Source organism: Balaenoptera ricei, chromosome 19 (assembly GCF_028023285.1).
Source record: "Balaenoptera ricei isolate mBalRic1 chromosome 19, mBalRic1.hap2, whole genome shotgun sequence".
Taxonomy (NCBI): Eukaryota; Metazoa; Chordata; class Mammalia; order Artiodactyla; family Balaenopteridae; genus Balaenoptera; species Balaenoptera ricei.
In genome coordinates, this window is record NC_082657.1 from 33,183,894 (window position 1) to 33,200,975 (window position 17,082).

General features: G+C 40.9%; 1 protein-coding gene across 2 annotated transcripts in view; it reads left to right on the forward strand.

The window, feature by feature from the left end:
- FTO (FTO alpha-ketoglutarate dependent dioxygenase) overlaps positions 1–17,082 on the forward strand; it is a 375,391-nt gene that overhangs the window by 200,064 nt on the left and 158,245 nt on the right. For both annotated transcript variants that reach the window (XM_059904734.1, XM_059904735.1), the window contains one exon: positions 14,007–14,131. In XM_059904734.1, the coding sequence (XP_059760717.1) occupies positions 14,007–14,131 (125 nt within the window). The remainder of the gene's footprint in view (positions 1–14,006; positions 14,132–17,082) is intronic.

Sequence of the window (17,082 nt, forward strand, 5' to 3'; positions counted from 1 at the left end):
ATATATGTTTCTCTCATACTCCATACCCCTGTCTGCTAAATGTCCCACTAGCATTTCCAGCTTCACGTGTCTAAAACTGGACTCTTCCCTAATTTACTCTCTCCATGCCTCAGTTAAAAAATAGAGGTGCCACTTACACAGTTATTTTCTCAGTGAAATGAGATCATGTTGATAAAATGCTTGTTGCGATGCCTGGCACATAGTAAGCACTAAATGAGTGGACCCTGTGCTGTTACTACCACTTTGTGGGGAGCAGTTCTCAAGGCCTGGGGGCAGTAGAAGGATCTCCGTGGGACATTCTGGCTTCACTCTCCAAAGCAGTTGAATTTCCCATTAGGGCTTTGGTTTGGATATTACTGAGAGAGGGATGGGCAGAAGGTGGGGTGGGGGGAGCCGATATATACAAAGGAGTGAATTACAACAAAGAGCCTTTTCTGCTTCAGTTCTTGTGTAGAAAACATATGTTCAGTGATGCAGGCAGCAGTTGGGTTAAAGACACACTGTAGGGCTGCAGACAAAAGCCCCACACTCTTCCTGCATCACAATGTTTCCAAACATATTCACTTGTCTCAAACCTGTTAGCGACTGAGCTGTCAGCTGGATCCTCTTGCAAGTGTGATTTCTTTTTCCCGTTCCCTTTCAAAGGCCTCCCCCCTCCCCTCCCTTTCTCCCCCAATGTTTTACACTTCATATAATCCAGTGTGCATGACAGACAACTTCAGCCTTTGTGCTACTGATGTTTGAGGGAAGCGGGGAGCTGATCTGATGGAGATCTTGGGTACCTTTTCACTGGCCCGAGGATTGGAAGGCGCTAAGCCACTTTTAGGCCAAACATCATCCGTGGTTCAGTTGCTTAGCGCTTGGTGTAGCTAGCCATTCTTCACCTTCAATTAACAGTTCTGACAACAAATAGATTAGTGCAGTGAGATCCTTAGAAGTGGCGGCTGGGAATTAAGGGCATGTGTATGTCGTGGCGGCACTGGGAGAGTTCTTGCTGTTATTTGTGGAGTGAATACATTTTGACGAAAAGACAAAGATAAGGCAAGGCACTGCTGAAGTAATTGGAGAGAAGTTCGCTGTCATTCTGGTATTCATTATGTGAGATGTATATATATGTCCGTACTGAGTTCTAGGTCCAGGTGGTATCGCTCTGTGCCATGGCTGTCGTTTAAACCTTTCCTTTTTCTTTATTGAAGGTTTTGCAGCAATGGTAGGTTTGTTTCCATGGATGAGACTTTAGAAAGGTACTTTTATGTGTATTACTTTTTATTAGGTATATGTATGTAATATAAAGTATTACACGTAATACTTTTATGTATTATCTAGTAGGGCTTCCATTGCGGTGAACAGTCAGCTAGAAATATAAAGAATTAGCACACTAGTGCTTCTGCCACTGATTTGTATTTACTCTTGGGCATTTCGCCTTCCCAGTCTCAGCTTTCCCCATCTATGAAATGGGAATCACACTAACATCACACATTATAGAGCATACTATAGTAAAACAAATCACTGTAAGAATGGTCAATGAAAACACTCTCTTGTCTTTGTAGAAATCTTGTGTTGTGCCTTCATTGCCACACCACTGAGTCACTTTCAAGGCTTTCGCTTCTTCTTTCTTCCAAGAGTCTTGCTCAGACTCTCTTGTGTCACGATATTGTTTATTAGTTGAGTGGCTCATCCTAGAAAGCACCAGCATCTTCCGAGGAAGGCAAGGCAGCGGGGAGGCAGGGAATTTCCTATTGGCTTAGAGCTCTACATGGGCTATTAGCTCATTTCCGTGGGAGAGGCAATTACAACCCTGCTAATGAATAGGCAGTCAAGTGGAATTTCCCATAGATGGTGTCTTCTGGTGTGAGGACAATTTCAACACCTCAAAATCCTGAGACATGAAACATTATATAAATATTTTCTAATGAAAAGCGCCAACAAAGTCATCCCCGCCAACACATGTCAGAACTGACAAAGGAAACTACTGATGGTATTACAGTTTTTAGTGCTGTCATTTGAAAATCCTTGAAAGAAAAACATTGTGGAAATGTATATCTATTCCCCTTAGACAGAAAGTTAACAGTCTGCAAAGATTTTAGTAATGGATAAAGCTAAGAGGCTGTAAGTTGGGATAGAATTGTACCTGAGGTGGCACCTTCCCATGTGGCCTGGAGGGGAGTGTCACCCAGGGCCAACAGTAGAACCACTGGAAAATAAATGGATTTTCTTTCCCACATTGAACGGATTCATTTCACAGAGTGATGGGAAAGGGAGGTGAGGGTAATAAGAGTGTGTGTGAGAGACTTTTCCCCCTAGTGTATAGGTTTTGTTTTTTTTTTTCCTGTTTTGAAGGAAAGTGAATGCTTCAGAGGCTAGAATGATTCCTGGGCTCTCTTGGCAAGAATAATTATGCTGTTTCTTTCACCTCTCTGTGAATCAGCTTTATTATATAGACTGCACGTAATAGTGACTAAGTGTAGACTGTACTGAAACCAACAAATCTATTAGGGTCCTTGGAAAACAGGGGGAAAAGAACAATGATTTTGTAAACTCCATAAAGGTCAAAAAAAGGCTTTCAGTAAGTATGCAGAGACTAGAAATCAAATCCCATTTCCTATCATAAGAAGCCCGTTGTTTTAGCCCCAGTAGTTAATGTACTGTATGTGAAAGATTTAAGACTGGTTGGAAAGCTTGGCTTCTGTTTTATTAGGCTGCTATTGAAAAGCCAACAGCATAACTTCGACTAGGTGCTTTGAGATTTCTTAATGGGCTGTCAGGGGCAAGACACCAGGGCTGTGCTATACTAGCTCTTTCCTGTACATTAAAACAACGGGGGCCAAGCGATCACATACAGAAGTATGAATGACTTGATGCTTTCTCTGTTCCATATGGCCAGCCATGTCTTTGACAATTAATCACATACAAAATCAGTCGAGTGCTCTCTGAAGCCTTGAAGTCAACATTTAGTTGTGCCCGTGCCAGCGGAGGCAGTGGGGTTACAGGCGTAAAATAGCAGGATGAGGGCTGCTGGCGCCATGGCCCAAGCTGCTGGCTTCTAGAAGCAACACTTCCTTTCCTCTTCACCTTTTTTTCCTTTTCTTTCTTTCTTCTCCTTCCTTCCTCTCTTTCTTCCTTCCTCCCTCCCTCCCTCCCTCTCTCTCTCTCTTTCTTTCTCTTTCTTTCTTCCTCTTTCTGCTTACTTTTTTCCTCTCTCTGTTTCTTCCCCTGTTCTCTCCTCTTTTCTGTCCTTCTTTCTTTCCTTCTTTCTCTTTCCTGATTTCTCTCCTGCTTTCTTTCCTTCCTTCCTTCTCTCTCTCTTTCCTCCTTCCCTCCCTTCCTTCCTGTCTTCTTGCCTTCCTTGACAAACACCTGGATCATTTTTCACCACTATCAGAAACCCCAGAGTTGCCAGCTTGGTTCTGAAGTCTAGCTTCTGCTCACTGCTTCGGCACCCCAGGTTCAGCGTCTGGGGCAGGCTGTCTTTTTCTCCAGCAGCCTGGCCATCCCAGCGGTCACCCACACGGCTGTCCTGAGAGTTCATGCAATACCAGACAGGCTTCTGTGGCTCTGGAGCTTTTAGTGAAACACATCAAGTGTAGTGATTTCTATACTGGTAGGAGGAGAAAAATGGGAAGTACTATGAAAGTGCTTTGGGAAGAAAGTTAAGTAATTATGCAGATTCACTGCTGTGGTATTTTAGGATTTAAAAAAAAATCGGTATCCATTATCTTCTGTGATCTTTTTTCCCCATACAAAATGCTGCTGATGACAGTTGTAACAATTTCTAATATCTATTGACCATTTTGTATATGCCAAGCATTGGGCAAAGTGCTTTCGATGGATGATCTCATGTAATCATCACAAGAGCTCTAGGTGTTATTACATAGACCCCTTGACAGATGAGGAAACTGATCAAAGAAACGTTTTCCCTGAATTCTTTCCCCATAGGCATTCGTGATGATTCTCAACTAGCTCCCACATCCCAGTAGTACACAATGGAAAAATGCCAAAATATGTCTTCCAGGTACATTTTTGAGGATTCATTTGGTAAACTCTGCTGAGATGTTCATGCACATAAAGTGGGTCTTTGAGATGAACTGAACCAAGTGTCTCTTTAGGTGGGAATAAAAGGCCGCATTGTTGGCAGCCTCTTAGAGACCTCTGCCTTTGTGCCTTCCTTTCAAGACAGCCTGGCTTATCTCCTGCTTTCCTTGGTAAGACTGGGAGGGGTGGGGGAGGGGAGGGATGAAGACGGCAGCCTTAAGTAGTCCAGTAGACGGGGCACCCAGTGGTGACTTGGTGTTATCTCTTAGCCGAGGTCATCCAGGATGTGTCTTCTCAAATTCAGGAAACAGGGGGAAGAAAGTTTGAACATTGTGTAAACATTAGCACCCCCAAAACCTCTTGCTCCCTGGAGAGGGAGATAAAGTAGGCAAAAAGGCTGAGAGGAATGTTTATTTGTTCTGCTGGGCTGTGGATCCAAGCGCGCTGGAAATCTTTGGCGGTACCCAGTCCAGTTTAGAAAATGTGAAGGCGTCACTCAGCATTGAGCTGCAGAGGCCTCACAAAAGAGCCATCTGAAACTGACAATCAGTAAATGAAGGAAGACCCGAGATCGACCTCTCTTTGATGGGACTAAGGCTATCTCAGTGGGTTCTGTGCCTTTCTTCTTCTTCTTTTTTTTTTTTTTTTAAAAAGGGGGGGAGGGGGAAGAAAGAAAGAAGAAGAAAAAAAAAAGTGTTCCTGAACTTTTGAAGAGGCAGCCCTGGTTGGGTTTTTGACAGCCCGTGGCAATGTTGATGTGAGGAAATAGCTTTCCCAGCTGATAACATCTTAAACCAAGTTTCTTCACAAGTTGAACCTTTAGCCCTCATTATCAGTCAGAGCATATCTTTGTAATTTGTGTGTGCAGAGGGGAAATACAACCCTAACATGAGGCAGCTATGTATATAAAGAGTGTTAGGAGCGGCATTTTTCCCACCATGACAGTAGGACTTGTTTTGGTGGTGGTGAGGGTAGGGAGATGCTGGGAAGGTGGGAAAGGCATGCACTTCTGGCATCCTGGTGTTTATATGGCTTTTGAAATTGGGATAACAGCAGCAGATTTTTTTTTTTTAAAGTGAACTAAGCAGAGGGATCACCAGCCATATTTGTAGACTGCCTCCTGTTTCCATGTATTTTCTTGGACAAAGTTCTCTGATTTGTAAGAAGGATGGATTAAGATTAAGTCTAGGTTTCGGAGTTGAAGGCCTATCGGAAGCTATTACTCCAGATCAGAAAGGAACCAAAAAAATTAAAGACTTACATACCATTATTAGTAATGAGTAAATACCGTAATGCTCCTTTTAAATCTCAGAGTGATTCCTGTCTGAAAACCTTATATGCTACAAATTCTGCATAATGCATGTGTGTTCATATGTGCTTTCCTTATGATACCCTACAATCAGGACATACTGAAAGTTACTGAACGTAAAAATATAGCCAACAAGAATTAGGTGAATTGCTCAGTTTTAACTGAATGAATTCCAAATTGGGGGACTTTTTCCAAGAAAGATGTGAACTTACACCTAAAATTTAAGCCTTCTTAGAGCCTTATGTTGGCTTTCCTTTTCTCATTCTTGATCAGTCTCTGTCTCTCTCTCTCTCTTTCTCTTTCTCTCTTTCTGGTTCTGGATTTTTTACTTAATCTTTTATGCATAAAGTTTTGAGCCAGGAGAAGCTAAAGACGCTGTGGAATTCTTGGAGGTCCTTAGAATGTGGGTTGCCAGAATCCAGAGTAGTTTTCTCTACTGAAATGGACAGAGTGAGACTTCTTCTTTTGGCTTATCAGGAGGGTATGCATGGATTAAATGTTATCGTAGCGTCATAGTAAAACTATCTATTTCTAGATACATCCATCCAAATGAATATTGCCCTTCTAAGTAGTCACCTAGGGATTGCAAATACTTAATTTTTCTTGATGCTTTTGTTTAAAAATAGGTTTTGTAACTTTTTTCTTAGATTTATCTTCAGGAATAGTTTGAATCAAACCAAAGCTTGTTTCACATATTGTTTTTTTTTATCTTGAATAGTACTATGTGACTGGATTGTTCATCTTATTCACCAGACATGTCATTTGTCTTTATTTGTTCAACAAGTATCTATCAGGAGTCCACTTTCAGGACCTGGCACCAAACTTGGTACCTTGGAGGATATTAAGAAGAAATGGGTATGGACCCTATCTGTTCTCATAGAGCTCACACTCTGGAGGAGGCAAGCTCTAGTGAATAATTAATTGCAATGGAATGTGACGTGATTTGTGAGATGCTCAGGGGTGACACATAAGAAGGGGTGACCCACTCTACTTAATGTGGTGGAAGGTCGTGGTTCCTGCAAGACTTCACAGAGGAGGTGTTATTTGAGATGTTTCTTGAAGAATTAGTAGTTACTGGTAAGTTATACAACCAGGTACAGGAAATACTGTAGTCTAGAATAGTCATGTATTTTCAGGGAACTGCAATTAGTTTTATATGGAATAGAAGATAGGAGGAGCTAAGATTTGAGAAGTAAGCAGGGCCTATATTAAGATGAGTTTTTTTATTTTTAGGGTTTTTTTTTCAGATTAAGGAATCTACGCTTTAAAAAAAGTACTTTTTTGTATCTCTCAGAAGGCAATAACTGAAGGCTACATGAACAGAGGTGCTCTGGCTTAGGTGGGGTTTTGGAGGCTGAAGCTCCTTGTCTCCTCTGACACTGACAGACTCCTCTAGTAGGAGGTAAATTCATGAAAGGGGTGAGGTTGACCCAGAGACGCTAGTTTGGGCGCCATTTCATGGTCCAGATGAGAGATGGCCTGGACTAAGCCTATGGCAGTGGGGAAGAAATAAGTCTAAGTCATATTGAACAGACAGGAATAATAGGTGTTGATGTTTAGGTATAGGGAGGGCAGAGAAAGGAAGAGGAGGAGACTGGGGTGATTCCTAGATGTCTAGTTTGGATGACTGCATTGATAGTGGTGTCATTTGCCATTCTAGGGAAGTAAAGGGAGAAGGAGCAGGTTGATGGAGAGCAAAAATTGCAGTTCAAACGTGGATGAGTTGAGGTTGAGGTGGCATGTTGGAGGTGTATGTTGAAGGAGAGCTAGCCGATGGTTGGCTCTATGGGGCTGGAACTCAGCAGAGAGGTCTGCTTGTAGGTAGAAGTCTGCATGAAGTCGTTGGCCTACAGGGACCCGTAAAGCCATTGGAGGGGGAGGTCACCCACAGAGAGCGCAGGCAGCAGAGAGGAGAGGAGAACCAAGGGCAGAGCCCTGGGCTGACTGCAGTTGAGGGTTTCAGAACGAGGAACCCCCCCCATAGGACACTAAGAAGGACAGGACAGGTGTTGGGTAGTGGCCTCAGAGAGAGACAGGTCTACTAATGGAGTGGGGTCCAGTGAAATCAGGACTGATTCTAAAAATAAAACCCAACCTCCAGGGATCAAGATTTTTCTCCCACTAGGGATACGCAAAGGAGGATGCCTCTGGCTTCTGGTAGAGAGGCTGTTCAGTGGTTGCCTGATTTCCTTGAATTTTTTTATTTCAAGTCGTAGACACTTTAAGGAATCCTCTTGCTAAAATAGCAGAGCTTAGCACAAGGTTGATGAGTGCCTTTAAGATGAAAGTAAACAATCATAATCACAGTGGCACAGGACTGGGCAACTAGTCCTCACGGGAACCCGTAGGGAGGCTCTGTGGTCATCTCCATTCTGCAGTTGTGGGAGAGACCACAGCTAGGAAGTGGCAGCTGGGATTTGAACAGCCAGCTCTCTTTAGAATATTCTTAGTCTTTTCCTGATAGGCCAGCATTTCCATAGATTTTGGTTGAAACAGAATCACTAATGAAAGGAAATTTAACCTCCAGAGCATGATCCCTAAACCTATGGTTTACTTTCCCTATATTTTGGGGGGAGGAAAGGGGGAATGTGTTTCGGTAATAGCATACTGTTGAAAAATTGGTGCTTGTTTGAAGACAGTTCTGTGTTTCTACTGATGGTGAAATGGGCTATTAACATTTCCTGTGTAAAGCCAACCCTTGACGAGCCAACACTATTATAAGGATAAAAATACCACTAGTAATTTTTATAAAAAGAATGCCCTTTGACACTCTGAAATTTCTGTTTGTGCAAGGACTTCTTTTCACTCTAAATGTTATGAAATATTTTATTTTAGGGGCTGAGTGCTCAATCTAAGTTCACCCATCCTTTTCCAATATCTAAAAAAAAATTTTTTGGAACAGAATTTGTTTTGTAATCCAGATACGTTTTTCTATATTTTTACTAACTACTTATCTTTTAGACATACTTATATGTAAATTGTTCTCTACATTCTTTCTTGTCCTAAAAATGTGATGAGAATGAATTTTAAAAATTAAAGTTTATAAAATTTACATACAATAAAATCGACTTTTTTAGATATACAGTTCTATGAGTTTTAACATATGTATAAACTCCTATAACCACCACTACAATCAGGATACAGACTAGTTCCCTCATTCCAAAAATTCCCTCACTGATTTGCTCTCTGTCCCTATAATTTGCCTTTTCCAGAATGTCAAATAAGTGGAAGCATGCAGTGTTTTATCTTTGGAGACTAGCCTCTTTCACTCAGCATACTGACTTCGAGATTCATCAAAGTGGTTGCATATATCAATTGCTCGTTCCTTTTTATTTTCTGAGGAGTATTCCATTGTATGGATGTATCACAGTGTGTTTATCCATTTACCCTTGGAAGGACATTTAGGTTATTTCCAGGTTTTGGCAATTACGAATAAGGCTGCTATCAACATCTTTATGCATGTTTCTGTGTGAACATAAGTTTTTATTTCTTTAGGTAAAACCCTAGAAATTGGATTGCTGGTGATATATTAAGTGTGTGTGTGTGTGTGTGTGTGTGTGTGTGTGTGTGTGTGTGTAACTTTATAAGAAACTGCCAAACTCTTTACCAGAATGACACTCTTTTGCATTCCCACCAGCAATGTATAAACTTTTAATAACCTGAATACTCTTTTAAACACTCTTGGCTTGAGGTTGGCAAATTGTGTTTCACAGTTCCTTAGGCTTTTGAAGAGATATCCCACGACAAAGGGAGGACCTCCAGGTCCTCCATACCTTCAAAGCTTCAAAGAGAACTGCTCCAGTTTGTTTTGTATGTTGAATTTCCTATAAGAATACATTTAGGGAGAAAAGAGGTTTATCTGTGAAGTACTGGAAAACCATTGAGGTAGGGCAGTGCATCCGGAGCACGGGATGTGGACCGTGGTGTTACCCGGGGTGCTGCTAGGTGGCGCTCCAGGACTCTGCACATGGTGAGGACAACTTGGAGAAGGTGATTCCCTTTCCAGCTCCTTTTCAATTCCTGTAATTGTGGCAAGGAGGTCTTCTTTTAGACTGATATGTCTCTAACATTCTCCTGTACTTGTTCATGTCTTCTTTTACAAAGAGGAAGCTGGCTTTAGCCTCAGATCCTTCAGCAAGCAACAGTATCCATCTAGAATGAAATAAACATATAACTTTGATATTAAATATTATATACTTTATGTACAAACATGGCAAGAATTATGAGACTGAGCTAGAATGACTGAAGTTTGGGAAACTCAGAACTAGGGGAGCTGGTTACTTAAATAGACCAGGAAGTGAGTCCTTTTGTGAAGTGAAGAGAGCTCCTTGGTAGAGCACATAACTGTCTCTTAGTTTATATATTTTATGAGTTTTAAGCCTATGTGATAGTAATTTCCTAAAAGAAGACAGTCTTCCGTTGCTCTTTGTTTTTGCAATACTTGTTTTTCAAGTTCCTGCTTTTATTACCGATTTGACAAATATTTATTAAAAGTCATTAGGGGAGCAGTGGGGATACAGTGGTAACTAAACAGACACGGTCCCCTGCCCTCATGAAACTCACTTTCTTCAGTCCTTCCTCCTTCCCCTCTTAGAGGCTCTTCAGGATCCTTGGAAAACAAGGGCTTCTGGATAAAATTTAAATTATGTGAAAGGCAGAGAAGAGATAAATGACTTTTTTAAAAAGTTATTTTAATACAGTCAAATGGAGAAATAATTTTATTTTCATCATGTCTTTGGAGCCATCTAGATGTATATTTTGTTTTCTGTTTGAAGCATTTTTAGGTAAAATAATATGTACCTGCAGACATAGTGATAAACTACATGACTTTTTGAGGTTCCTTCCGACTTTAAATACGTGAGGTGGGGTGTCACAGACAAGGAGCAATGCTGTTGATGCCAGGACCTCTCCGAAATTAGACATCTTTTACATTAGAGGTCGCAAATTGGCAGCTGCCTGAGTTCTGTTTAGCCATTGTTGTTTCCTGTTTGGCCCACATGGTATTTAAAATATTTGGGGGGGAAGGAGGGGCGATATAGGGATGGGGGAGCGGGAGGTACAAACTGCTGGGTACAAGATAGGCTCAAGGGTGTATTGTAGAACATGGGGAATATAGCCAATATTTTGTAATAAATGTAAATGGAAAGTAACCTTTAAAAATTGTATAAAATGCAAATCAGTACTACAATGAGGTATCACCTCATACCAGTCAGAATGGTCAGTATCAAAAAGTCTACAAATAATAAATGCTGGAGAGGGTGTGGAGAAAAAAGAATCCTCCTACACTGTTGGTGGGAATGTAAATTGGTGCAGCCACTATGGAGAACAGTATGGAGGTTCCTTAAAAAACTAAAAATAGAGCTGCCATATGATCCAGTGCATATATCTGGAGTAAAACATAATTTGAAAAGATATATGCACCCCACTGTTCATGGCAGCACTATTTTGAATAGCCAAGACATGGAAGCAACCTAAGTGTCCATCGAGAGATAAGTGGATAAAGAAGATGTGGTGTATATATACAATGGAATACAGCCAAAGAATGAAATAATGCCATTTGCAGCAACATGGATGGACCTAGAGATTATCATACTAAGTGAAGTAAGCCAGACAGAGAAAGACAGATATCATACCATATCGCTTATATGTGGAATCTAAAAAAAAAAGAAAATGATACAAATGAACTTTTTTACAAAACAGAAATAGACTCACAGACATCGAAAACAAACTTATGGTTACCAAAGGGGAAAGGGGGTGAGGAGGGATGAATGAGGAGTTTGGGATTAAAATAAACATACTACTATATATGAAACAGGTAACCAACAAGGACCTACTGTATAGCACAGGGAACTATACTCAGTATCTTGTAATAACCTGTAATGGAAGCGAATATAAAAAAAGAATATATATATTTATATATATATATGTATATATGTATAATTGAATCACTTTGCTATATACCTGAAACTAATACAACATTGTAAATCAATTATATTTCAATAAAAATTTTAAAAATAAAAATAAACCAAATTTGTATAAAAACTAAAAATTTAAAAAATTAGTTTCCAACATTTTAAAATTACAAGTTTTCACATTTAAAACAAAAACAGATTTCTTGTTTCTTTTGAAAATTCGTGAATCTGGCACTGCCAAAACAGCTTTTCTGAATGGCAGAGTTGGCTGGGACTGAGTAGTGACTGTCTTTTTAGATAGAGCATATGCTCTCTTCAGGAACCTTGCTTCACTCATTCATGTTACCTTTCTGGCCCCAATGGCTATTTGAATTTGCAACCCTGCTTTAGATATTGGGAGCCTGGGCTTCATGCCATAGAATCGCCTAGAGAAACCCAGCATTCCTCCCTGTGCTGGGGGGCCGAAAGTGTTGCCCTGGGAGCTCATAGAGTATCCAGTTGGTTATATCGCCGGTATAGTAGCCGTAATTCTGGGTCCAGGAGGAAGAGATCAGGGTCCTTTTTCCTGGCTAATTCTTGTCAGGTTATCGTGGATCCTTCCTTTGCAGTGAAGATACTACTTCCTGTGTTACCTGTTTGTATCAGTTAGGGTGCTTGATTGTAAGCAACAGAAACAGATTCTGGTGAATTTGAACAAAATGGAACTTTATTGAAAGGATATTGGATAGCTCAAGGTATCAAAAGAAAGAATGATCTGGACTCAGAAAGTTCAGGAAACCAGGAATACTTTGAGGACCATGGGTGGTAGAAACTAAGGAAATAGATAAATTGCCTCCACATTTGTTTCCCCTTTCTTTGTCATTCTTAAGTGTCTAAAGTCCTGGAAAAGAGAATCAGGTTGGCCTGACCCACATCCTTGTTGGGGGAGAGCAGGACACTTTGGTTGACAGTGATTACTGTCACTTCTAAGATTACATAAAAGACTTCCCCACAAGGAGATCTGGGTGCTCTTATAGGAAAGGGGGACTGGGTATGGATGAAAGGCAACCAAAACAGCAAATGTTCACCACACCTCTTCTCAAGGTTGTCATGAAGATATTAAATACACACTGTAAAATGTTATAGAGGACTAAGTAAGTAGTATTTCAAGATCCATGAGAATCAAATTTTGAGTGCGCTTTTCAAGTAAATGAAGGTATTGACATCAGTTAAATAAGAAATACACTGAGTAATTAGAACAGAGGAAGTGGCAATTTTATTCCTTTTGGCAACTGCTTTGGTTATAACATCTCCAAAGAAGCCCCGCTACCTTTACATGAAAAACAACATTTATAAATCTTAAAGGTTTCTACTCCAGTTATGTGAAGATAAATACATGTGATGAAAAGTTCTGTGATTAAAACTTGAAAGGCATTTGCTCACTCAAATGTCAAGTACCAGTAGAATACTTTCCATTGTTTTCTTTTTTTTTTTTTAAACCCAGATTTATAGAATTGCCATTACATGATGCTATCTTTTTTTTTTTAATTTTTATTTTATTTTATTTATTCATTTTTGTCTGTGTTGGGTCTTCGTTTCTGTGCGAGGGCTTTCTCTAGTTGCGGCAAGCGGGGGCCACTCTTCATCGCGGTGCGCGGGCCTTACACTATCGCGGCCTCTCTTGTTGCGGAGCACAGGCTCCAGACGCGCAGGCTCAGTAATTGTGGCTCACGGGCCCAGTTGCTCTGTGGCATGTGGGATCTTCCCAGACCAGGGCTCGAACCCGTGTCCCCTGCATTAGCAGGCAGATTCTCAACCACTGCGCCACCAGGGAAGTCCTCCATTGTTTTCTTAATTGTTTTTCTAGTGTCACAGACATTTGCATGTTTAAAATACACATAAAAAGAGCCTACAGAGATGAGCTGTAGATAAAGTTGAAATGACAGTTTCAAATTTGAGTTTTGATGTAATGCTACTTGTTAGAGTAAGCAGGGTGTCACGTGCTTGTGCTTTGACTGCTTGAGTGTTTTTGTACTCACCCGTGAGCCTAAGTTTTTTTTAAGGACCACAACAATAACCAAAGAATAAATGATTCTTCCTCAAATCATAAGTCTACTCTGTATAAGAATCCCTGTACCTACTATTCAAAATATGTAGTGGATTTTCAAAGCTGGAAAGATATTCATGGAGATACACTGTTCTCTGATTCTTGTGCTCTTAGTGTTTCTTTCTTTGCAAGCTCTTGATTTGCAACAAGCATGTAAAATGAGTGAACCCCCTCCTCAAAAAAAAAATTCCTGGCATGGATGGAAATAGAAGTTAATGATTCAAATAAGAAAGACAGTGCATAAGCCTCAGCTGGGTGGCAGGAACGAGAGAGAGGGAAAGTCAGGGACTGCTCTTTTTTAAAAGGCCAAACAAACAACTCATGGTAAACTGTACGTGAAAATTATTTCTAATAATAGCTCGTGGTAGGCAGTTCCCAGGATAAAAAAGTCGTTGGTGCACTGAGAAAATTAGAACGAGAATGCACAGTATCTTGATGTGTTACTTAAGGCAATGGAGCTTTAGAGTTTACCTTATGTGCCATGTACATTGATTAAATACAAAATATATGCTGGCCATTTTTGACCATCATTTATTGTATTGATTTGTTAGCAGGGGAACTGTAATAAAAAAAACATTGATTTACTGTCCTTATTTGCTTATGGGCTTTTTTTTTATTATTAATTTTTTTACTTTCTCTTTCTCTTTTGGGGGATCATTTCTTCTAGACAAATGCTGTGCTTCGGGAAGTTAGAAGAGAGGGGACCCCTGTAGAACAAAGGAATGAGATCTTGACGGCCATCCTCGCCACACTCACCGCTCGCCAGAACCTGAGGAGGGAATGGCACGCCAGGTTTGTTTTATTACGAAATGGGATTTGTTGTCCCTGGAAAACAAGAGCTTTCTTTGGCTAAGCCCTTCCTGGCGGCTGGTCTCATCCCTCTCATTGGAGGGGCCATGAAAAAGAAGCAAGTTACAGATGCTTTCAGCCAAAGTTAGCTTTCCTACACATGGTACCTACATTAATTGTAATGATCCATGATGTCATCTGTATGCATGTATGATTTATCCCCGAGTATAACATTTAGCAGAAACGTTTGCATCTTGAGAGTACTGTAATTTAAGTACCTGATGTTGAAGAACCCTTTTAATCAACCATCTAAAAGACGAGCATTGCTGTTTAGTTAGAGCAGATGTCTGGGAAATCCACACGGTACTCTTACATCACTCGGGAGGCAGATCGCTTGAACTTAGTCTATTCAACAACCCCATTTTCAGAACTGACCAAATAGAAATGACTTTGGCTTCAGCCTAGTTTCTTTGCACATGGACTTAGCTGTGGTTAGAAAGCTGTTACGGGTAGCAAGTTTCTACAGACCATCAGTTTTTACAGAATTGGTGCTTGCATACTAAATGCCACGTTATCCTGCTCTTCTTCGCACAACGGTTGGTTGGTTGGTAGAAGCCTGGAACCAGTTCCCTCAGATGTTAGAGTTATCCTTCAGATGCATAATGTGTATTGTTGAATTACCATCTGTCTCTAAGCAAGAGGTAGAGGAATCAGGAAAATTATGCTGGATTTTGTGTCAGAGTCTTATTCGATGCTTAAAAATTCTGTGTGCCTGGGAGTCAAGAACATTTATTGATAGCCATAATATTCTCCAAATGAGTTCATGCCACAGAATTACAATAATTGATGGCTTTACTAGTAACAATTCTCATAAAAATAGATTTGCCTGAACAAGGCTGAAGAGGAGCATTTTCCAAGGAAGGAGACAGCTAAGAGTATGAACTGTCCATTCTGATTGGGTATCAGAAAGCTGCTTTTTCACATATGTGTATTGTCTCTGAATTTAGACTTGCATTGAAACCATAATTTTAAAATTCCCAGTGACATTCTCCCCTTGCCCCCTTTTTTGTAGTGTGGTCGGGGTAAATGACAGTTTCAACTACAGTCATGAAATGACTTTCAATCGAAGTTTCAATAATTAATTTTAACATTTTCTTTGTATTACAGTTTAAGTACGTATATTCACTGAAGTATGGATATTTTATTAAATAGGGGAATATCCATGAGGGGACATCTAAGAGGCTTCTCTCTCTCCTTGACCTTTTATATCTTTTCCCCTGGTGATTTTTTTTGACTGCGCTGTGGGGTTTGTGGGATCTTAGTTCCCTGACTAGGGAGTGAACCCGGGCCCTCGGCAGTGAAAGCGTGGAGTTGTAACCACTGGACCGCCAGGGAATTTCCCTGGTGATTCTTACTAAATAGGAAAGGGATAAAGAAAGAGAGAGGTGGCAGGGGGAGAGAGAGAAGGAAGGAAGGAAGGGAAGAAAGAAAGAAAGAGAGAGAGAGACCCCTGTAAACTCTCTCCCATCCCCCCAACCCCTCCAAAGACAGCACAGCTAGAGGAAATGTTGAGAATGGATGTCTTCAGTTGAGTGCATTTGGTTTGTTAACAATAATTTCCTAATACACCAACTCATCAGACAGCGTGGCCAAAATGGCCTGTTTAAAAGGAGTCTGGTTTCAGCATTTCTGGCCCTTAACTGCTAACAATTTAATCAGGAGCTGGTGCCAGAGCTGAAGTTGATGTAGTCTAGCATCTGAAACAAAACTTCTCGAGTCCTTTGTGGTAGGGGAGGAGACAAGAAAGGGCTTAGCAGCTGACACTCTGCAGACCTCCTTAAAACTAAACACCTGAAAGAAGATTTCAAGCGGGTGGTGTCTTGAGAGCTCAGAAGGAAGTGTCCTCAGAGTATTAAATAACCATAATCCTTCCCCCTACCCCTTCGCCAGCGCCATTTGATGTTTCCCATCCCGGTGACCTATCTAAAAGACTCATCCATATGATCTGTATAAACAGACAGTTACCATACACCTTTCTTTTCCTCATCAAAGCTTCCTCTGGCCGTCTGGAATCGGGCATCGCCTCGAGTAGCCATCAGGCGTGTGGTGGTGAAAGTTATAAAACATCCACTGCAGCGCTGACCGAGCTGCCAGTGTTTCAGACGCTGGCCTATTGTGTACCTTGGAATTACACGAGGAAAAATGTGCTTTGAGAGATAATAATTAGCGCTCGCCAGAGGCCAAGCAGTGGGTTACGGTATTTTACTTTCATCAAAGCTATCAGGGGATCCTTTAGATTTAGATAATAGAAATTTTTTCCCTCTGAAAGTTAAATGCAGATGACTCTAATTACCTGATATTGCACGTTAGAGAACGCATTAGGAAGAGTACAACTTCGAGAAATTTAGGTCACCTGAGACTCCGCAGCTGGCGGTAGCTTTAGTATAAGTCTGTTGTAGTAAAGGTTCCCCCCACTTCAGTAGGTTCGTTTATGTTAATGATATTAGGGAGACTATATTAAGTGCAACTTGTAACTTGGTTTTAAAATATTTGTCTCCCTCTCCCCGGCCAGGAGCCGAGCCATTGTTTGGGACTCACTGAAGTCTCTTAAACTGAAAGCATATGTTCCCTGTAATTTAGCTTTTGGAGGAAAGTGTCAATTCTGCGTGACTCGGGGTAACTGAGTTTGTCACAGTGTCACACAACCCTGGGATTCTAGAGGCACATCTGAGTGCTGTGGGTTTCCTTCCCCAAGCCCAGTAATCCCATAAACAACCCTCTCCAAATAGGCTTATTAGGGCTGTCTATTCACTTCCCCAGAGTTGAATGATCCAAAGCACTTCGGGAGAAGCCGTGTGAATGCAGGGTAAGTGTTAACAGAAGTGGTACAGAATTTCTGAAGATTTGGCTTTGTTTATACAGTCCACTCTGCCTGATGGACAGCTTGTTATAGC